At 42.1% G+C, this 23,638-nt stretch overlaps 1 protein-coding gene across 1 annotated transcript in view; it reads right to left on the reverse strand.

Moving 5' to 3' along the window:
- ATF6 (activating transcription factor 6) overlaps window positions 1–23,554 on the reverse strand; it is an 82,249-nt gene extending 58,695 nt beyond the window's left edge. The window contains 10 exon segments of the mRNA XM_068416751.1: window positions 10,773–10,864; window positions 11,289–11,474; window positions 17,259–17,482; window positions 19,985–20,191; window positions 20,433–20,562; window positions 21,055–21,149; window positions 21,486–21,573; window positions 23,319–23,339; window positions 23,341–23,396; window positions 23,482–23,554. Of these exon segments, the coding sequence (XP_068272852.1) occupies window positions 10,773–10,864; window positions 11,289–11,474; window positions 17,259–17,482; window positions 19,985–20,191; window positions 20,433–20,562; window positions 21,055–21,149; window positions 21,486–21,573; window positions 23,319–23,339; window positions 23,341–23,396; window positions 23,482–23,554 (1,172 nt within the window).
- Between the last annotated feature and the right edge of the window lie 84 nt (window positions 23,555–23,638).

Below are 23,638 nucleotides of genomic sequence, written 5' to 3' on the forward strand. Positions count from 1 at the left end.
TTTTCCTATTTGTTATATGGCATCATGCGGCAACAGGCAACAAATACAAATGGTAATAACAGAGAAAGGCAAGAACTAGCAAGGAGGGGAGATTAAATACTCCACGACTAAGCAGAAGGCACACAGGCACAGTTGCCTAGCAATCCCCTCTCTTTTGCCAACGCATTTGCGCTCCTGTTAACAGTAGCCCAGGTCTCCCCATGACTAATTGTGTCACGTTCTGCAGAACCGCCGGAGCCAGGGCAATCCCAGATCAGGCTGACGTCGCTTGGACTGCCTCCTCTCCTTCAGATTTCTGGGCAGCAGCACAGAATCAGGGCAGCAGAAGTGCCACAGGCACTGTTTTAACTAGTGACAGTGGGCAGAAGAGTACTTACAGACAGTTTCCTTACTGTATATGTACACTAGCATCCGAACATCTCATTGCTTCAACGGCATAGCATGGAAAGGTGGATGGTTTACTCACAGCCTCATAGATAAGGCAACACCCAGCTATCCAATTTTACAGAAACAATCTCCACTATCTACTGTATTTTATGAGATCATGTTTCTTCTCTTCCAATGAAAGTATCAGCACAGCTGGCAGCATCTCAAGCCCAGAACCAGAGCTGATGCTTAAAGGGATGCCACACATCCCTGCTGGAAGTCACTCATCTGTGAAATGTCCCTACTCTACCTAATTTGAGGCCATGACAGCTAAAAGTATGTGGAAGTTTATTCATGAAACCAAGAATATCCATTAGAAGATCTTAAAGTTGTAACTCTCCTGCAACCTGTTTCTCCACAGCCTGAAGTGTATCAGCCATCCAGTGTGTTGATGGACCTACTGGGTCTGGTGTTTTATCCTATCCTATTTCTCTCCTTTCCTGCTCAAAATGACACACTGAACCAGAGAAACTTTCCATGTAATTATTTACTTAAAGTTGACAAAACCCTGATCAGTAGAACTGTAACAAATCTGCATTTTTCCATGATTGTTCTTCATTCCTATTTGCCTCATTCTGCAAAGGCGATTCTTGTTATTTCAGGTTCCAGCTTGGCCAGGTGACTAGTTTGAGGTGAACTGCCACATGCAACACGTTGCTACTCCAGTTCACCCTGAACTCTAAACAAAAGTAGAGAAATCCAAACTAAGTCCATCAAGGATAGGCACCGCTCTGCAATCACAGCTAATCTTCAGGTTTTGTAGTTTAGTTGTTTTAGCTGTACAGCCACTCAAAACCACGCACACCTCATTTTATTATCTTAGCTTTAATAGAGAGGAAATGCTTATTTTTACTCTTCTCATGCTTAAAATACCTTAATCTTTTCATCAAAATTAAAATATCACTTTTGGCAGCAACTAAGTATGGGATGTTTCAACCCAAAAGAAGATATCTTCAGCAGCAAAAGACAAAGCAGGAGGCGAACAGAGTATGTTTTGCCATTCTTACAGGCATAAACCATGGCTCCCACTTCTGAGAACATGGACACCAACTTGAGGACAAAATATGCTATTATTTATGCTATTTATTCCAGTGCCCTTTCCTTTATCAGGATTGTTATGTTTCCACAAAATGCTTCTTTCAAAGCAGGGCTAGCAGTAATTTCTGCCTTAAACTACATGGGCTACATTTGCCTCCCCTTTCCCATTTATTTTTTTAGGACCTTGAAGATGATCAAAAGCTTCCTTCTCAAAGGCTCAATATGTCTTAAAAAAAAAATTCCCTTTCCTTGCTCCTTTGGTTTGTGGCAATGACCCAAAACCAAAAGAACTTTCATTTTGGATAAGGAAAAACCCCACAACTTGAAATAGTACCCTGCTCCCACCTTCTAGTTACTTGGGGAGTTTTGTTAGTCTTTCCCCATCTGAATAGAAGATGTTCTGTTGTATCATTTCTTCCCCTTCCTTTCTCCCACAAGAGGTCACTTGTGGAGTTTGTCTGTAAACAGGGCTCCATCTTCAGGTAATAGATAGGAGAGGACACGCAGGTAATGGTCTATATCCTCTGACTTCTCATTCTCAAAGAGCATTTCTTGCCAAGTGGGTACATGAGGGTATGACACAGAATATCAGAAATATTCCTCCTTTGACATCTTAAATTGACATGGGGGGAAAAGCATGACTTAGAACCAATCCTTTTAGCAGCTGGGATGAAGGACAGACCTCTTCTGCAGAGCTACATCTAGAAACACCTGCCCACCTAAGGCATACTGAGCTTTACAAGTGCTAGGCAGAACAGCAACAATACAAGCTGGAACAGAAGGGTCTACAGAGCAGATCCCAACACCGTGACACTGAAGATTAAGTCAATATTGAGCATTTAAAAACATCAGGTAGAAGAGGCTAGAAACAGTGAAAAAGAAAGGTAGATGATCCCATTCAGAGCGAAAAAAAGCTTCTGAAAACCAGTATTTTCAGCTAAGATATCAATAGTTGCTTAAAAAAAAAGTTTTAATATGACAGATGGTAAAAGCACAGACATTTTTTTCATTCTGTTGGGCTACAAGATGAGAATTTGGAAAAGAAAGAGCACTTTGGCATATCTGCCCTGAGCAAGTCCTACTATTTGCAGGAACTGAGTTACTGCTCCACATTAAAAGTCAAGAAAGACTGAAGCTGAGAACTGGCTTTACTGGACAGGATGACCAGTTACAAGTTGGAAGCTGGAACCTTTTCTGTTTGGCCACACTTACATACCTGGGGTGCTTACCAAGGCTCTGCAGCCTGCGTTTGGACATCCCAGATACCATGAGCATTAAAGGGTTTTCACACAGCCACAAACACCCTGTCCAAGCTGGCTGAGCTATCGGCTTGTTTAAGATGCAAAACCAGATCCAAGGGAAAAAAAGAAAGAACCACTAAATACTTCATGCAGATGTTTGTTCAGAAGTGTAGATAAATTTGATTATAGGAGGGAAAGAAAAGCAACACTCCTGTCATGGTTTCTCCAGGCATTCCGTGGCACCTGATATTTTAGTTGTATTTTTACTTCTTTGGTTTGAATGTCAGTTTGATAAATATGAAAGCAAGTCTTGCCAGGAGCCTGAACTAAATTTCATTTGTACTTCTGGCTGAACAAACCCTGTGCACTTCAAGTTTTCAATACTGACATTTAAGCTGTACAGTAATTTGTAGGCAAAAGCCAACAGTGATATCATAACAAAGAGTTTTCTGGGGACAGAACCATCTCTGAACATGAGCTGGGATGTCTCCAACAGGCTAAAGTTGACATTGCAAGGAGACACCAACTGACAACCTTGTCCTCTCCCTAACTGATTCCAGACAAGGCTGCCACAGTGCCAAATGCTCTCTGGAAACTATTTCTCGTTTCTTATTCCCGATGAGGGCACCATCTGCCTTCAGCAAGGCACTACCTTCTCCAGCCAGGCTGCTCCAGAGCTACCCTCTGTGAGTGCTGAGCTGGTACGAGCAGCCTGGCCCCTTTCCTCTGCTGGGGAGGATGAGGAAAGCAACCCAAACTGCAGAGAGAATCTCTGCGTTTTTCTTGTGTTTTCCTTTCTTTAAAAAGCAATTTATTTTTAATAAAGCTGTTAGAAAGGAAGAAAGCAAATATCAACACCTAGAGCATTTATTTTTGCTTAGAAAACTATATACAGTTATTGGGAAATGGGTTGGCCTTTATTGCCAAAGCTTAGGCAGGCCTGATGCAAGCAGTCTCAACTGCAACGTTCATTCAGGGCAAAAACTTCCCGTATTTCACTCCCAGCCCCAGCAGATGAACACATGGAGAGAAGGGTAAGTTATCAGTGAGTGCATCTGGCACTCTGTGCAGGCTCTGCAACTGCACCAGCAGCAGCAGGACAAGGCAAGCGCGCACAGCCACGCCAAGGCACAACTCCGCCAGGATGAACACGTGGCTGTGATCAGTAAAGGAAGGAGGAAGGGCTCACTTCCTGCTACTGCAGTTGTAGTTCGTAAGAAAACCAAGGGTATTCCATTTTATTCAAGCACCAACCCATCAAGAGAGGTTCTGAAATGTCTGGAACCTGAACCCAAGTCCAAATTACTCAACACGTCCTTTTCGTCTCAACTTCTCTCTCTCTCTCTCTCCAAGTAGAAACTACAACATAAGACCAAAGGTGTGCTACAGAAGCAGTTTTCTAGCTTTAGGCCATCTCCAACACAAATGTACACTGAACTCAGCACTGAAACCTATTCTCTCAGTGTCACAAACATTAAAGTAAGTTTCTCATATTAGAAGTGTTAAGAGCCACAGATGTTTTCCGGAGCTTCCCCTGTTTTTGATAAAACACTCAGAGGACTCCATATTTCCTTGGCAGCCAGAAGGAGATTGCTAACATGGCACTGTTGCATGCCTCTTGTACTCATCTAATAGTTCCCTCTTCACATTTCACCAGTTCCTCTCTACTAGTGTGTAAGAAATTAATAGCCCTTTGTGATCATTTGTATGTATGTTTGTTAGCATACTTCAGGTATACAACACATTGAAGTATATTAACCTCCTGGAGATATATGGAAGGCTATTGAGGCTTGCAAAAAGCACAGAAACAATCCTTTTCTATCCTTCACCAAGTGCAAAAAAGCCCAGGACTGGATGAGCTGAGAGTACGAAACTCACCCTGTTGTACAGCCCACAATATGCGGTTCTCTGTTCTCAGAATATTTTTTAGAGATGCTTCAGCAGTCGGCTCAAGTTTAGACAACACTATCCAGCCTGCAGCTGAAGGAAATCACAGGCCACGGGTACAATGTTTAATGCTCACAGTTCAGCACCACTCCCAGATCAAGCACTAGCTCAGCTGGAAGGTGGCAATGCACAAGCAAGGAGCCCGTCCGGGAAGTTCCTCCTCTGTTACACTACAAGCCTTCTGTGATTTCAACTAACCTGCCTGACTTCATAGCGAAATGGAGTAAGGAGGGAGCACGCACAGAATCAGGAAGAACTATTAAGGGAAGAGGAAAAAAAATATACTATGTTTCAGTTCCTAGTCATTGCCCTTCATTTTCGGCAGGTGCCAGACAGGTGGCTTTAGTCTGCTTAGCACACACTACTCAAGAGGACATCTGGGGTGTTTTCAAACATGCCACAACGCTGCTCAGTCTCACGATTGAGCTCACCTCCCAGGGCAGGACAGTGGTGAGATCCAGACCATACTGAGACCTTGGCCCAGGACTGGCTGCTGTGGGTGGGATCTGCACTAACAAACCTGAGCACACAACATACAGCTCAAACATCTCTGCAGCAACACAACACTTGCTGCATGTGATGTTATGGTAACAAGATTAGCTCCTTTGCCTACACAGTTAATGCTCCCCTTAAGGGAATTACTAAATTATTTCTCTAACTTTCCGACATCCCACCACCGAGGTATCTCTAGGCTCCTGCTTGCCGTAAGACGGGTCTGTTTCTTTAATCATGGAGTCCAGCATTAAGGCTCAAACAATAGCAAATTTGCACAAAAAGACTCCCGAATGCACCAAACATCAGAATAATCCTGCTCTCCCACAGACCAACTGGAGATTGCTCAGCTCGAGCCCATACTGACGCCAATACAGGTGTGCTCAACGACGGTGCTTTCAGCAGCCCAAACCACGCGCGCTCCTAAAGCTCAGCAGGCGACGTTAGCACTGACTAGCAGCCTACAGACTAAGTGGGATGCTAATCTGCGTGATGGTGAAAGACTTGTGTTTTGCTTACTTCATGCTTACAAGCAGCAGATCATGTCAGCATGCAGCTGAACAACCCCTGGGTGATTTCTTTATTTTTAGTAAAAGATGATTAACCTTAACACTCCTGGTTCTTTTTTCCTAACCATTTGTGCTACTAATCTAAGATATGGAACACACCCCTAAGTCTTTCAAGAGAAAAAATCACTGCTTCTCCATTTGTTGCAGTGTACGACAAGAGCAGAAAAATCACACTTCTGAGCTACCCAGGCTGGTGTCTTTATTTGCAGATTGCTCAGTGGGTCTGAATTTTTAATAGATTATTCAGTTTCCAGGATAGTCCTGGAAAGTAGAGGAAAACCCATCAGGACACTCTAGAGAGGAGCTGCAATGAAGTCACTACAAAAGGTCAGCAATTCTAGCGCAGCTGCTGTAGGTCAACAGGACACAAGAGACTTCGAAGCAGAAGCAGCTTTACTTAGCTCCATCAATCACCACTTCAGTCATCCTCCACCACAAATACAGCTTAAGAATTTTTGGTTACATCATTCAAGTCTGTTTTCCAGTTTGAAGGGGGTTCCAGCCATAGAGAGATGGCCAACTTGTAAGAAAACCCAAAATTAATTAAAAAATCACACCACCTTCTCAACCCCCCTGTTCCAATCTCTTCGTGGATCTGTGTTTTCTCTCTCCAACTTCATATTTTTCTTTGTTTTCTGTCCACTAAATATCTGAAATGGTAGTTAGAACGCATTCTGTCTGGCGGACAACTTTATAAATGCTCTAAACTGTCAGATGATGACCAACATGTAAGCTTCAGCAGACTGATTAGGGGGAAAAAAATAACTAGTTGAACATTTTTCATAGACAAGAAAATAATGCTAGGGCCACTAGCAAGTACCTGGCTTACATGCTTTGCTGCTACTGCCCCAAGAAGTAGAGATGCAAAAAATCTGCCTTTTGCATCTTCTGTGATCCATCTCCCTTCCCTACTCTTTATACATTAGTTAGGTTAGTTTCTTGCAAATATTTCACTATCACATGTAGGACTTGCATTAACAAAACAAATACACAAGACAATTTCGATTTAAATACAAACTGGGAAGAGAAACAAAAGAAAAAGGTTCCCAAAATAAATACATGGATTGTTTAGACTAGAACATGTGCTTGGTTTCCATTTGTTTCAGCATTGTTTGTGCTTGTTTAACACATTTTCAGATCTAGTTAGTACCCAGGCACAGTTTAACACAAATATGGAAATTAAACAAGAAAAAAAAAAAGGCATCTAGGAATTGTAACAGTCTGAAAATTTTGATTTCGTATTGGAGGCAATAAAAAAATGCACAGCTAATTAGACATTTCTGAGTGCCAGAAGTCAGCAGTCTTTCAGGGGTGCCATGCCAGCTGAGAACGCAGCCGTGCTGACCGACACTGGCTCTCGCAGACGGCAAGTGCGGAGGCAGGAGACGCTGCCTCCCACAGATACCTGCCTCCAGATGACGTGGTTCCAGCTCCCAGCCCTGCTGCATGCCAAGGTTTCTGTGCTCACTGCCTTTTGTGCAAACACGGTGGGTTGCCAATTCCTGTCTTGCACCTCATGGTATGTAAGACTGGGGCAAGGCGGTGACCTCTTCAAGGAATTAAATCAAAATGTACCCTTTTCCCTTCACACACCTCACCAATCATTCTTAAATAATAATAAAAGGAAATTTTAATAGATGTTAAATCCAAATCCAAATAATTCACAAAGATTAGAGAATAGTTCATTGACACACAGATGGGAAATTCCTGGACACCTTCCTTCTAGTATAAAGCAAATAGATGAAATAGAAACTTACACTAATAGAATTCCTGCTAAATCACTTCTGCTTCTAATAACTGAAAGTTTCAGTTTTCTATACAAATATCAACAAACCCAAAAGAGTTTAGTAACACAGCATAATATAATGCAGAGTTACCATTAACTCTATACAAGCCACTTTCATGACCAGAAAGTATTCAGTTCACATTTATATTCAATTTACATTTAATTTGACTTACATTTTTTATCAGAGACAACATGGTGCCATTTCCAAGACTGAAGGATGTTCTGAAAAGCTTCTTGACAATTAAACAGACTGGACTAGACACTCCCTCCAATATTCTCAGACAGATTTCTCGGGTCAATACGCCAGCTTCCCTACCAGACTTTCAGCCTCACTCCCATATTCCCATGTTCAATGTTACAGATTACCCATACACATAGTATATTTGTCAGCAGGAAAAAACGTGTCAGCAGAATAATTTTATCCCCTCAACTTGTTTGCCAAGGGCTGCCACATCCTGGACTGCTTCTCATAATCTTAAAACAGCAGAACAACACTGCCTCAGTCCTCCACGAAACGTCACAAACATCTCATCGCTTACATACAGTCAACAAGACTTAAGACCAATAAACAAAATTATGTATGAACCAGTGCTAGCACAACACATATCCACTAATGTAGAAGAAACCACAGAACTAACTACACAACCAACCATCCAGATGGATTTTTTGTGGGTTGCTGGGTGCCCAAACACTGCACTGCGCCTCTACTGACCTGCTGCAGGCCATGGAGGGTTTGCAGGACTGCCTGTCCTTCAGCTTCATGTCCCTGTCCCCAGACAATCTGACCGCTTCCCTGCCTTCTCTGATTTGACGGAAAGAGGCAGCTAAAGAGAAAACCTGGATTATCTGTCCTTTTGTTTTACCTCTAGCCTTCAAAGAATGCTATTACTGCCAATTAAGAAACAGAAGCATCTTACAATAAGGCCAGCTGAGGGAATTTCGAAGACTGCTACAGAATTCAGGGGGTGAAATTCCCATATTTTTGCTTTTTTTGGATGTCACTCTCTCTTTGCAATGGTTCATTGGTTTTAAATAATAAAATATTCACTGCTAATATGTTTGAATCAAAACGTCCTGTGCCTGAATGCTGTCATACCTTCATGCAAGTGTGCAAGTGAAAGGATTTCCTACATAGAAGAAACTGTAACACTGTCACAAAGTTTCAAATGAGATTTGTCTCCAGTTGACCACTGCATAGAAATTAGGTATTCCATCGACAACTAACTCAGGGGACAAAAGCATTTTTGCTGAACTATAAGCTAGCACGGATACTTAAAAAAAAAAAAAAAAAAATCCTTATTTCTGTAAGAAGATTCAGTGACTGAAAAACATCAAATGTATTGGAAGCTTCTGTTGTTAAGGACTAAGCAGAACAGCAATCATGACTATGAAGTTTGTGGAGCTACCATTCAGTGACACCTCTATAAAAGGAAGAAAATACATATGTGAGGAGTGAAATCTTAAGTTTGTATATCCCACATTCTGGGCCTTCCAAAGGCTATTGCACAATCAACATTCACACCACCTTGATACAGTCTAGTATTTTAATTTCAGTGCAAGCATTTATTCTGCTAGGAAAAAAAAGCAGAAAGATAAGAGCAATTCCTTGCAAATTTGCAATCACATTTCTCCTCACTGCCTAAATCCAGTACTGATGCAGACCACCTAGTTCAGGCACAACAATTACACTGGCATGCTCAGCCAGACATCCAGGAACTTCTTTTTGCTTTATCTACTTCATTAAACATCAAACAGGCCAAGAAATTAACCCTGTCACATTTCTATAATTACTGACTGTTGCAATGATATGAACACAAACTGACCTTTCAGTCTACTTTGACAGCAGTTTCTTGCCATCAAGCTCAACACTTTACTCATTCCTGGGGGAGAGAAGCTGACACAGGAACTTTAGACCACTGTGGTAAAAGACTTCCCACTCATCTTCTGTATGTTTCCGAGCCTCTCAAAACTAACAAGAGCTTCATGCATTCCAACTCCTCCTGTAATGTGGAGGCAACTAAAATTTCTTCCAGCTTCAAAAAGATTACCGGTCCTATTAGTTCTCACCAAGTAGGAACAGTGTCTCTCGAGTGAGTGAGTGGTAATGTTTGCAAATGCAGATGGGATGTGCAAATCAATTGCTTAGTATCAGGAAGCTGATTTTTCTGTCTGACAGTCAAAAATCCCATTACAAACCCTAAATATACTAAGAAACAGTCTATGTTAAAATCACCCATATCAAAGTAAAATTGTCAGCTGTATTTCACTGCCTGAGATAAACAGTATTTGCAGTAAGTGCAAATACTTCAAAAGTAATTTCAGCTTTAGGAAATTTTCTAATATTATCAAAAAACACAAACATCAACATTGTAAAAGTTTATCATAGTCAGAAACAAAGTCTTCCTCCAGATTTATCGCATCCCACTCCTTTAGTTTGACTGGGGTTTTGAGGACAAATGGAGACACTGCTGACTGGGAATCTACTGAAATATCCTCCCCCTTTTGAAAAAGTGAACAGCTTCATACAAAAAGTCCTTATGTTCCAAAGCCAGGTTAAACAGACAGATATGTGCAAGAAGGATCCCTTTTTTGTCTCCTCTGTTCCAGAGATTTCTTTATAAAGTGTCTGGGAAGTAATGCAGCATTTCCTTCCCGCTCTCTGGTTCCTATGCCCCACTGATACAGTTCGAACACGAGAGGTTTCTGATTGCCACTTCAACTACTTAAGGAGAAGGAACAACCTCTTCACCAGATCTAGAAGACAAGTAATACAGGGCTTACACTGTAATGAGGAAGGTTGCAGCTAGATGCATCTAATGGTCAGAATTGCAAGGCACTGGAACAAACAGGGGGATTTCCTGCACTGGGTACTAGAAGCAGCTTAAACTCATAGCTATTGAGATTAGCACAGGTATAAACAAGCAGATGAGCTCTCAAAGTCTGTGACTTTTTTTCTAAAAGGATTCTAAACACAGTTCTTTAATCTCTTCACGTATAAATGGAGCAGAAAAACTGCTGTACACTGCATTGATTAACAAAATGCCAAGCCAAAAGAAATTAAAAGTACAAGACCTAGCTCTTGTTGCCAGAAGGATTCCGAAAGAGGAACCATTACACAGATGAGTCTTCCCCTGTTCAGGAGGAAAGTAGAGGACAGAAGTCCAGTTTAAAGCTCAAGGCTTTAAAAACACAACACTGCCCGTATTAAAGATTTAAACAAATATTGCAGGACAGCAAACTTGCTATGCAAAGAGGAATTCCTATGCAGCTTACCTCAATGGACCATAATTCAACATTATGAAAGCCAGTATCACCATCACACACAGGGTCCTTCTCTTTGGAGATGATACTTTGAGCTGCTGGTTCTAGACCGGAAAAAACCAGAGAAAACATGCAATAAAAAAGGAGCACAGGCATGCAAAGGTATGTCAGAGCTAAATACACCAAATTATGCTTGCTTTTTAGATTTATATTTGTCTAATTATGTATGAATACACACCAGGACTACTTAAAAATAAAACTCTCTTGTTTGTACATTATATTCAGCTTCTATCCAGTCTTATCTTCTCAGTGAAATCTTCAGAAGCACTGTGAAATAAAGAATTAAAAGTCAACTAGATAACGTGACAGCTGTCCTGACCTAGAGTTGGTGAAAGTCCTGCTCGGAGTGGGAGGCTGGGCTAAAAACCCCCAAAGGTCTTCCAGTCAACAATTCCACGATTCTGTTCAAGTGCCTTCCACTTGGGCAACTGTCTTTATACAAAGTCAGATCTTCCTCACAAGCCTTACCTCTAATACTACTTCATCCAGCTGCCTCTTCAGTGTGCTGTTTTCTTTCTTGAGTTTCTCATTCTCCAATAAGGCTGCCTTCAGCCTTGCCTCCAGTCCCAACATGTATTCCTTCTTTTTCTTCCGTGACTGAAAGGCTGACTCACGGTTTTTCATCATGCGCTGCTGTCTTCTCAAGACATTGACCTAGACAGACAATACGGAGGCCTGTTAATGATCCGCAAGTTGAAAGTGCCTCTATTTCATGCATAATTTCTGCTCCTCTACTTTGTCAACAGTCTACATAGATAGCTTCCCACGCTCTGCTTCAAATGTTGAGCACAAAGGCAACTAGGAATCACAGTACACCTCCAAGAGTTATAGCTCATAGATAATGAAAAAACAGGTCCTTCACTGTCTGTTTTCTCCTGCATTCCCAAGCTTCTCCTATGTATAGGGGACACAAAATGTATGCTCGAGCAGCAGTTTGATTTGATCAATCAAATCACACACAGAAAACACATATCTACAGGTCTGCAAGGTAGCAAAGGTGCCTTTCACCTTCACTTTACCATACACCATTTTATAGGCTACAGTCAGTCACCTGCTTTCTTAACTGGAAAGTCCTATGTTTTTTCAGTCTGTCCTGTATGGAAGCCGTTTCCACGCTGATTACACCTGTTTCTGTACCTTTATCAGCTCTGCTATATAGTTTTTGAGATTTTGAATGCTGTTGCTGACCTCAGATTGCACATTCTATGTGTATCAAGCACTCACATGGCAGTTTAAATGCAGTCTCTGGGTGCATCTACACTAGCATTTTAATTCAGATCAGGAGTGTGGCTTTGATGCACACTTCCTGATTGTCCCCCTTACTATGCTTCGGTTCACATCACAGAACAGTCTCTGACACAGCACACAAACTGGATTCCTTCTGGATGAAGCCAACCCAGCAAACATACCCCAGGAGGGCACATAATTCACTCCAACCACTAGCAGTCATTCAGTCTGCAAGACCAGAGCGGGACAATCCAAAGTAACCCCTCCCCATCCTCCAACAGTCTCGATGACTGATTTTTTTTTTCCCAAGCAGGAACAGTCTATCATCTTTTACCACTTAATCATTTTGTGGTTTGCACTGAGTGGGACAACCTAGACTGAAACCATCTTGCTGCTGACAAGGATAACGATGATCGATACTGCAGAGCTATACAAAACTACTTGAAATCCTAAGTTTAAACACTACTCTGTTGATTTCCTTTCCCTCACAGATTAGCAACAGCAACTCTATTTTTATTAAAAACAGAAGACTTCCATCACATTATTAAGCTACAACAGGATGTGCCTTAATGATGTTTACACTGAAAGAACTGAATGCTGTGTCTTACACAAACCCGAATATCCTCCAGTAGCTACCAACACACGCACTGGAGTAACCTGTATCTATTAGAGCATGAAAGCTAAAGAGAAAAGATGAGAACTCTTCTAGAAGTATCAGTCTAGGAAAAAAATAAACAAGTCACAGAATAGTAACGTTAACGAACTCAGATAGTGTGCTCCAGTTAACATCTGGCTGGTTAAAGAACCTTAACCATGGCTTTCCAACTCTCTGCCTGTATATACCCGCACACAGACAATACGTTGCTCTAGGGCTTTGGTGTCTGCAAGAAAAATTGGCTACAGGCTATTTGAAGAAGTCATTCTTCTTCATGATACTGCAGTCTGGTGACAAAGACTAAGAAAACACGTTACAGTGCATTAACATTTTGGGCTGTCTCCATGTTGATCTAATTGCTTTCTGTAAAGATCATTTATTATATGTCTAGCCTGCTGCCACCAACAAAAAAGTCTGTGAAAGTGAAGCTGTTTGTACTTACTCCAGTTTCTCTCTTTAGCAGAGAGTGGAGAAGGAAAAGATTTTAACATATTTTCATTAACACCAAGCTTTGTCTTGAATTTTTTAAGTACTGCAATACTTAACATAAGAAAACTCCTGCAGACATATAAAAACTTTGGAAAAAAAAAAGATTCAGGCTAGCCAAGGACTGCAGTATATAGAATACACCAATTTGGGGCCAGAATCACTTCAACTGTCCAGAGATGAAATAATAAGGAATGAGTTCATGCAGCAGCTTTGGCTTGAGTTGTGTGATATTCCAAAGAAGTAGTTACATTCTTCTCTTTAAAAAGGTTTTGCATCATGAAGTCAAACAGAGAAGACCAAACTGTTTACATCCATTCTTGTTTGCAGACCTGCTCAGGATTATTTACTACCAGATAGCTTTTGACTAAGCATCCGGAACCTCTGGCAATCTACCTGCTTCCCTGGAGAAAACATGGAGTGAACGCAGTGTTTGTACACTAAGAGGACATCCTGAGGTACATCTATCACTGTTTCTACCAGCTATGTTTCAGATAGATTGTATTTATCTAGACTACTTTCCTTTACTCCGTGTTCTCCAAACACTGTCAGGAACAGTAGCTCTCCCCAGTCTGATTCAAGGTACTCTGTGCAATAACTGCATTTCAGTCTATGCCACACCAGCTTCACTTCCACTCATTTCTTAGGCTTGCTGAAATGAAACTCAACTATTCGTGTCCTTGAGTTATTTTAATTAACAATCCCTAAAACAGTTTAAGGTCCTTGGTCAACCCTCTAGCAATTGCCTGGCTTTTCTTGGGGAATAAGCCACAGATGCATACCTGATCCTACCTAAATCTGATGCAGGAAAACAGAGTTGTGTGTGTGAAATAGTGCAACAATGCTTAAACCTGGAAGCCGTATGGCACTAAGCATTACAGAGCTGGCTTGGCATCAAGATAAACATGCCTCTTGCTTGAGCATCTTGATAATCAGAAGAGAGAGAGAACTAATTTATAATGTCAGACTGCTTGAGCAACATTGCGTTGCACAAGTGCTGGACAAAGATTAAATGTAGCAAACACCTCTGCTGTCTTTTGCAGCCTCCCTCTTTGTAAGTTGTATTGTCTTAATTTACCACTCAAGATAGTAACTTCTGGTTCTTAGGAAACACAGACCATAAAGGGAAATCATTGGCATTAAAATCAAATGTTAATCAGCGATGCCAACTTTGGCTTCCTAGCTTTAAAAACTACACCACCACTAACACACACACAAAAAAAAGATGATGTAAATATGGAGAAGTGAAAGATTCATTGCAAAACCTCGCTTCAAACAGTACTAACTAGATTCAGATTGTCCTCTACCATCAGGGTCTCTACAAAGAGTCATGCACTTTATAAATAAACACTGCTACCTCAATTTAGTCTTCCAAAGAAAACTCAGTCCTGAGCAAAATTTAACCTCCATCCCAACGCAAGCTGTATTTCTAGCACAAGGCAGTAAGAATGTCTCTCACACTCCACAGAGTTTTTGGTACACACTCTGGAAAACTTAACAAAGAGCTGAAAGTACAAACCATTTCAACTTTACATTGGCTGGCTTCTTACCTCAGCTTATGAAAGCTGCTGTCTTCGAAGACGCACCTTAAATGCGGAAATACAAAACCTGTGCAAATGTGTTCTCTGTTCTTATGAAAGATCTGGGTTTTCTTGTCTCTAACTCAACAGAACACAACTTGACTAATGAGTTTATTTCATATGAAAATTACCCAATGTAGAGCACAGAAAACAGGATTCTTTAATAGAAATCCACACTTACGTTGAAGTACTTTTGCACAATCTAATTTTTTCTAAATTTTCAATATTTTTTATCAACAGACCTGGGAGGCAGAATTAAATCCTTTCTCACTACAGAATAGAAACATGAGAGAAAGGCCCTACAAGGACACAACTAAACTGGATTCCCTCACAGGTCTACCATTATGTTCTCGTATCACTTAATTGCAACAGGAAAGGCAACCTGCTTTTTTAGTTAAGAACCTCTTTCCTTCAACCAGAGGAGTGGCTTGCTTAGGCAGCGTTTCTTTTGTCCAGTTTCCTAATGGAAAGTTCTTCACTGGTTTTCTTTCACTGATTTGAAAGTCTGGCACTTGCCCACAGCTGGCAAGGTGCATAAACGTGTGCCACCAAGACAAGCACAAGGTAGGGCCTCACACGTACTGCTATCAGCCGATCTCAGCCTAATCCATTGGAAGGGCTGAGTGTTAAGCTAACAGTTTATCCCTCCTAAGCCCAAAAGAAAGTCCTGCAGTGTTTCTTTTTATCCTGCAACATCTGCTTAGATTAGCAAACAAAAACACGTGTTACAGAGCTCAAATGACAGCTACATCTGTGCAGCTCTGAGCACCACATATGGTGTCTACAGCAGTCGCAAGATGTTTTAACCCTGCTGGCGCCAGCTGCATCCTGAAACATTTGTTATTTTTCAAAGTGCTATTTCACACTACATGCCAAAGAGCTGTTGCAACTGTTTTTTCATGTTTCAATAAACACAGGTAAGATGTGCAGCATCTAGGCTGATACCAGGTCTTAAAACTGCCTCCCTAAAACAGCTTCTGGTGGAAATACCCACACAGCCATCATTCAAAACAAACAGCTATTCATTACCCCAGCTAGACATTTGACTACTGACTGTCACAGATGTGTACATGAAGTGTGATGACAATAAGGGGGTTTTGTCAATTAAACCTCATATTCAGACAACGGCAAGGTGCCATGCTGGTCCTGATTACAGGGAGTCACAAATCTAAGGACTGCTGACAGGTCTCTTCAGTTTGGCTTTGCATGGCAGGAAACTATCATTTAAAAATGCAGTGCTCTTAACTGGTCTGTCTACTGACAGACCTTTGTTAGTTTCTTGCAAATTCAAGAATAGGTTTCCATTGCAGCCTGGCTGCTGAATTATTTGTAGCAAATAATTTTTCATTTAAAAAGGCAGCTCACACACAAACACCAATAGTGAGGAAAATTTAGCATCATGCATGAGTGGTAACTCTCTGACACTAGGAAACTGTACAACAACATCCCTCCAAAGAAGCCAGAAGGCACATGCCTGTGAGAAACAAGTGTCCTGCGCTGCTAATAAGCAGGTGAATATACTGTAAATTTCATGTGAATAGACACCAGTGTTTTCTCCCTCACACCTAGAGATGAGATAGGACCCTCAGCTCACAACAACTGCACTTGGAATACCAAACTGGAGAATAACACCCTGAGAGTTTAAAAGCCACCAACAAGAAGCTTTGGTACTTTCCACAACCATGCCTTCCTTTGAACAACAAAATGCAACCAAAGCAGCTCCAAACTACGAGGAGCTAAATCAAGTTAATGCCCAGCTTGCTAGCTACTTAAGATGTCAAAGCTGAAGGGGGAAAAAAACCCCACACATCTCAAAAGCTACTTCTGTTTATACCTACTGCGTACTGTGAGCTACTGTGGAAAAACTTACTTATTTGCACAGTAACTGTTGAGAGCTTACCCCTTTTCTACTCATTCAGTTCATGATCAAAAGGGAGCCTGAAGAGATGAGGATCATACGAAACTCAATACCTGAAGTTTCTAAAAATCATGAATAAAATCTGGGGAGATAAAGGGGATGGAAAAAGAACCAGGCCTACTGCTGACATTTCCAATTAATCTATTTCCCAAGGAGTGGTTTTACTATGCGGATTAGAAAAACGGTTTAGCACTAATCAAAAATCAGATATATAAAATCTTCCTGTATGTAAGAGAGCTCCAGCCATTGAGAGCTTACAGTTGAGAAGACAAGCGAAGGAAAAAATATATCACACTCTGCCACAATGCTTGCATGCCTGCTGCCACAATGCTTGCATACCTGGTCTGCAACTCCAGGCAGGCCAGCAGATATCAACCTGTTCCTCCCCATTCTTTGCCAAGCTGACGAATTCCCTGTTTACTGTTAGAAATCCTGTTAGATGAGCCAAACTACAGCTCTGTCTTCCTGAGACTCTAAAGTGACTTGGTTCTCCCGTTATATCCCACATGCAGGCAACTGAAAACTGTTTCCAAGCTTTGGTTATCAGCTATCATCACACAGTCAGAACTTACATCCAGCCCTGTTGCTGGGGTGGTGCTTTGAAGCAAGGGTTTAGTCACTGGTATTTTGCCGCTTGTTGAGCCGTCGTTTCCAGCAGCTGGAGGCAATGCATTCACCGCATGATTGTGAAGCTGCGTGGTCCCTCCAGTGACAGCAATGACTGGCTGGGAGGCAGGAAGCAGCCCAGAAGCCTGGAGCTGTACCACAGTGGGCTGGGGGAGCACCACTGATTGACCTAGAACACAAAAATAAAGAGGAGTGCTCAGAGTATGAGATGAAATGGATTTGCATATGACCAGTTTGTAGGGGAACACTGATACAGGAGGTAGAAAGCCCTGCTTCCTCTCCTGTCCTGCACGATTTATCCCAAGCCCAATTCTTCAGCATTAGTATATTCTACAGGATAGGAATGAAAAAAAAAAAAAAGAAAGTTTTCAGGGCTCTTAATCCATCCTGCAAACCAAAACTACCCATATTAAACGGATCTACTAAATCAAGCTCTCTCCCAAAACCCAATGGCTCTTCGAAGTTAATAAAAGTCAACACTTGTTAGAAACATTATTCATTTCAGTATTGCTAACACTTGATGCATTTTGAGCAACTTTTTCAAAGAACTTAGCCATCTTACCTCAATCCTTCTTGTCCCTTTTGTCCATCCCTAATTTATTGCTGTATTCAATGGAAAACTTACCACACAGAAGTGACTCAGACTATACAAACCAATTCAGAAACAGCACAGAGAAAGAAGACAAATGAGAAAGAACAATGCAAGTTACACTTTCAAAACATAAGTTAAAGCCTCAATTCACACTAAGACCAATTTTTTTTTTAAATGTCTTATATAAGAAATTTTATGCACAAGCTGAACAGAGCTTAAAGAAAAGCAAGCAGAAAAAATGAGGTAATTTTGACAGAGTTTGAAATGGAATTAAAAACAGTCACTTCCAAGAAATTTCAGTCCAACAACTACACTTAACTCAAGCAGGTGCTTGAGTAATATTCTGTTGTCTGAAAACACATAAATGTCTCTTTAATCCTTCGTAACAGGATGACCTCGTCAGCTTTCACAAACAGCATGTTCCAGCCAAGCATTCCAACCAAAATGTACAACAATGTATTACAGCATTTACCCAACCTTCTGGAAGGTGAAAAAAGAAGTAATTTACCTAACACCAAGATCTTTTATGTATGAGGTGTAGGATTAGATTTTCTTTTTTTGCAGAGATAATCTTGACAACACTGTAAGTTCGTATTACCCTATTTCATGGGTGAATTCGTGATTATTTTAACTTTTTTTTTAATGCATAAAGTATGTGATGCTTTAGGATCATGCTTTCTTCTTTAAGCTTTCATGAAAGGGACTGTAAAAATATCATTCCTCATGCTCCTTTGAAGATAACAGCATATTTTAAACTGGTAGCTCCAACTTGTCATGTGCAGGGGATTTTGGTTAACAAAAAAGATCCTTATGTTTTTTGTTATGGAAGCAGCACTACAGAATTTTTAAACATACCATCAGTTAAAGTAAATACATGGCATGGAAATAAAGTATTTCCCCTATAGTGCCTCACAGAAACTACTCTCCTGACTTTTCTTCAGGGAAAAAGAGAAGCTCATCTTCACAGTACTATAGTTATATCCAAAAAATCCATATCCCCAACATTCCTTATTCCAGCTGGTATTTTATCAGCTGGAACATCAGAAGGAATAAGAATTAGGTCACGCTGACTGTGCTGACCTGTGTTTTAAGCAGTCCAACAATTTTAGGCATGTTGTAACAAATGTCAGCATCTCCAGCTTTGGCTTAACTCCTCATGGAAGAGCAATTAGTAACGAAGAGAAATTTGTCATTATTGCAATGATTTCTAGATACATGCCCCTAAGTATTTGTCTCCTTTCCCTTCCACGCCTCAGCGCCTGTAAGTCAACCGCAAGAGACTGCGGCCATCAGCTGGTGAAAACCAGCAACTGCATCTGACGATTTCAGAAATGCAAGTGATGTCCCTACTGCCTTAGCTAAAGAGTAAAATATGCTTGGGATTCAGAAATGAAGGCTCAAGCTACTTCAAAAAATCTGTTACAGGGCAACAGGAGGAATGAAAAGTTATCAGTGGACAAGAAATCACTTGCCTCTTGTTAACATCAGCTTGCAGCTGTAAGCAACTATTCTAAGCTCTGACATGGCTCTCTTAAGTCTCAGGAAATTTCACATCATCCTATTTAATGCTGCTTAGTGAGATAAAAAGCCATAAAATCATGTTCCCACCATCCTGTGGCAGAGTTTCATGGGGGTAAAAAAAAAGCTTTTATAACTCCCCTCAAGCTTTCAAGCTTCCCTGAAGCCATCCTAACTGACTCTGATTGATCTTTGTTTGGTTATGACAGAATAGCACTGAAATCACCTTATGCACCAGTTGCCATCACAAGTAGAGCAAAGGAACCCTAGAGATCCTTCCAAATCAGCACCTCCGTCTCTGCCAGTGCTCAGCATAGTCTCTTTTGCTACACTGTCTTGCATTCCACACAATGCACAGGTGAGTGCTGTTTCTCATAGGACCATATGAGAGAGGAATAAGGCCATCTTCTCAGACTAAAGATTTTTCAGTAGAGCATTTAGGATCCCTCTTTTTTTTCCTACCCATCCCAATTCACCCACCAAAGCTAACTTCATTCTAGCCACCATCCCAAACATAGTGTTTACCACCAAGACCTGTCTCAGTCAAGACAATTCACCTACCTTTAGGGGGTGCTGGCTGGATGTTAACAACTGGCTGATGCTTTGGCAGTGGCACAAGCGTGGGAAGAGTCTGAATAATGATGGTTTTAGCTGGGATGCCAATGTTAGCCTGAGCCTCAGGTACAGCAGGCAAAAGGGGTTTGGGTTGTATCGAAGGCCTGGACGCTGTCTGACCACACCTCTTTAGGGTCCTCGCAGAACTGTTTGCTAGGAAAGGAAAAGGAGTCAGAGTTGGACGAGAAGATATAAAATAAAGAATTCAAGCAGTAATAACATGGCTTTTGGTATGTTTTTTTTAACCCATCTATAACATTTGTTAAAGATATACATATCTGATCACAAATTCAAGTCAGCAATAACAGGATATACTAGTGTCTGTTAGTTAAACATCCATATGCAAGACAATATGCATACGATCTGCAGAATCAAAGTAACTCATCTTTCATACCAGACCGAGAAGTGGTGCTGACAGCAGGCTTCTTCCCTCCATCTCCTTCGGGGGATGCAGGGCTTCTGCAGCTCTTGCTGTAGAGAGAGATGGGAGACATCTGGGAGCTGCAGCTGAAGTCCACATCATCCTGCAGACAGCAAGTACGTGGGATTAATGCTTCAGAAACACATACAAGTGTCTACTAGCAGTTCAGAGTATGAGAGCCTTTCATCACATCTGTGTTGCTATTTCAGCAAACAGGAGAAAGGTTTTGTTCTGCCATTTTATTCTAGTGAATGCTAAGTACCACTGAAAACCAAAGAAGCACCTCTCCTTATCAGCAGAGTGAAGGGGGGCAGAGACCAGCAACTGCTAGGCTTTAGAAGGCATTTTGCTTGGCAATCAGGCCAATACACACAACTGAGGAAATTACTGAACATGCTCTTTTTAGAATGGGTCACAGCAGGAGAGGAAGGCAAACATCACTGAAGGGAAGTTGTTTTTGCAAGGGTTGGAAAAAGAAGCTGTTTCCCCTTATGCCATGAAGTTGGGCAGACAAGTAAATCACTGGGCTTTTTAATCGTCAGAGCTGGTCCTGAATGACTGCTGCTATCTATGTTACACGGAGGTTTCTGCATACAGGCACATTCTGCACTGGAGAGTCCACAGACGATGGAGAAGGGACCGAACAATTTGAAGTGGCTGGTGATAAGGGTTCTGTCTTCACATTTGCATCTGCAAGAGGCAGATAAAGAAATTTTACTGTATAAGTATTTAACAATGGGAGATCAGTAAAGAACACACTGCCCTACACCAGCTATTTAATTCCTGAAGCAACACATAGCAGAAAACACAGCGAGATTAAAGATACTAAACAGCTTCACTTGCAGGGCAGTCCTCACCAGCTGTACCCATCCTACAGAAACACGGCATGATTTCTCATCACAGAGCTAAATGCTGCAGGACATCAAATAGTTTCATGTAAGTTACCACTATCCTGAAGTTATAACAGCTCTCCCTTGCGGGGTGGGGGGGAATAGTCACACCTGCAAAACACAAAAGGTAAATTACCTGCAAAAGCATGGCCTGTAACATTCCAAAGATCCGAGTCCCAAGACATCAAATCCAAATCAAAATGAAAGTTATAGAGATCATTCTCCTGAAATGACAGTTCAGAAAAAGAAACAATACAAGAAGACAATACAGAACGAAATCACAAGCCATTATGTTCACATGCTTACAGCTCTGCAAAACAAAACAAAGCTATCACTTCAGTTCCCTTGAGGCACACAGAGATAAAAGCCTTTAAAGGGGCAATTCTCAACTGGAATACCCAAGACAAGGCTGCTTCTAAAGCTTAGAGCTGTAGGAAAGGAGCACACCAATTTAAGACCATCACTAATTGCTGTACTGTTATCAGCAATTTGTAAAGTGAAAGTTCTAAGTCCAGTCACTGAACCACCGTCCATAAAACACAAGTTTTAGCAACTTGTTGGCATCCTCCCCTTCACCTTAATCAAAAGATTTACTTAACGCCCTTCCATCATCAGATCTCAAAGCACTTTATAAACAAAAGCAGTATCAGTGTCAGTTTACCAGCAGGAAAAGACACAAGGACTGATTTGCCCAAGATCTGATGAACAGTATGTATTAGGCTACCCTATACTTGAATAAACCAACATCATAAGCCTCTAAAGCCAGAGACACCAGTTTTCTTTTCCAACAGAAAAGAGAGACTAAAATCACTTCATACACATTATTTATTGTACAACCTTTACAACTGTGATCAGGTTTTTACTCCATTTTTTCTGCTGATGCAACTGTCTCAGTTCCCTACTCAAATGTAACATTTTTATGAGAACTTGCACAAAAAATACAAATATTACATACCCAACTTATAGAAATTTACAGCGAAGATTTTCTTGCTAAAAACTATCCTTCAAATGTACCTCTCCTTATGTTCTCAACTTGTAAAGGGAGACTTGGAAAGTCTGCAGACTGCACAGAAATTAGTATTTGCAGGCTAGGATGAAGAAAAAACTCATCAGAGCATATTTATAGGAAGAATGACCAAAAACCACAGCCCAAGCTGTGCAGTAAGAGCCTCCACACAGATAACTAACGCTGACCTGCTGATGGGCGATACCCTGCCCTTGTGCAATGCAGCAGTTCCCAAATTTTCTCTAGCACCTGGCTCTACAATGCCTTTAAGAATGCTCTTAGTACCTGAGGTTTATGTTGGATAACCCAAGGGTTGTGCTGGATGTGGGTTAGGACACAGTGAGCAATGAGAAAACAGGGGGAAGATCAGAGAGTGGAGAATACATGAGGCAAATGCTCCAGGACAAAAAAAGCAGCATGTACGATCGGACAGTGAAAAACATAGGGGTTAAGGCACAAGGTTGCAAGCAAAAGGTTTAGAAGAAAATCTGGAAATAGACAAGAAAATAAGAAGCCATCTTACAGGCAAGGTGATCAAGCACATTACTGGTGGACAAAGATGTAACGTACCCACGCTTCTCCTTTCGTGTAATCCAGAACGTGCTCTCCCGTCAGCACTGCCTCCGGGGGAAGTTCACCCTCACCGGGCCAGTGAAAACATCGCTTTTCCTGCACACAGCACCTCACACCTTCACCTTAAACCTTCCCCTTTAACTGTGGCTTTCAAATCTCCAGCTTTCATACCAACGGCTTGTTAACAGACTGACAGCTCTGCACCTCACCAGCCAGCGCAGGGGGTGAAGGCCTGCGAGCCACCGCCGGGGCAGCCCGAGGGCCTCCTGCCCGACGGCCACCATGACACCCACCGCGCTGCTCCCCGGGCCCCCCCCGAGCGGGCCCTGGGGCACACTGCAGGCGTGGGGGGAAGCCCGGGCCTCCCGCCGCCCCCGCCCGGTACTCCACGTCGGGCTCGTCCCTCGGGGCCCGCCCGCGGCTCCGCGGCGCCCAGCAGCTCGCTCAGCTCCTCGCCCAGCACCGCCTCTGCGGGAGAGACAGCCGGCCTCAGCGCCGGCCCGGCCCCGGCGGGGACCTCCCCACCGCCCGGCCCCCAGCCCCCCGCGCTCACCCCAGTCGAGGCCGCCCCCCGGGGCCGGCAGCAGCCCCGCCGGCTCCCACTCGGCCTCCGCCGCCGCCGCCATCGCTTCCGCCTTCCTCCCGAAACACACGTCTCCTTCCGGGCAGCGCCCCGCCCCGCCCCGCCTATGGCGGCCGCCGGCGGGACA

Source organism: Nyctibius grandis, chromosome 21 (assembly GCF_013368605.1).
Source record: "Nyctibius grandis isolate bNycGra1 chromosome 21, bNycGra1.pri, whole genome shotgun sequence".
NCBI lineage: Eukaryota > Metazoa > Chordata > Aves > Nyctibiiformes > Nyctibiidae > Nyctibius > Nyctibius grandis.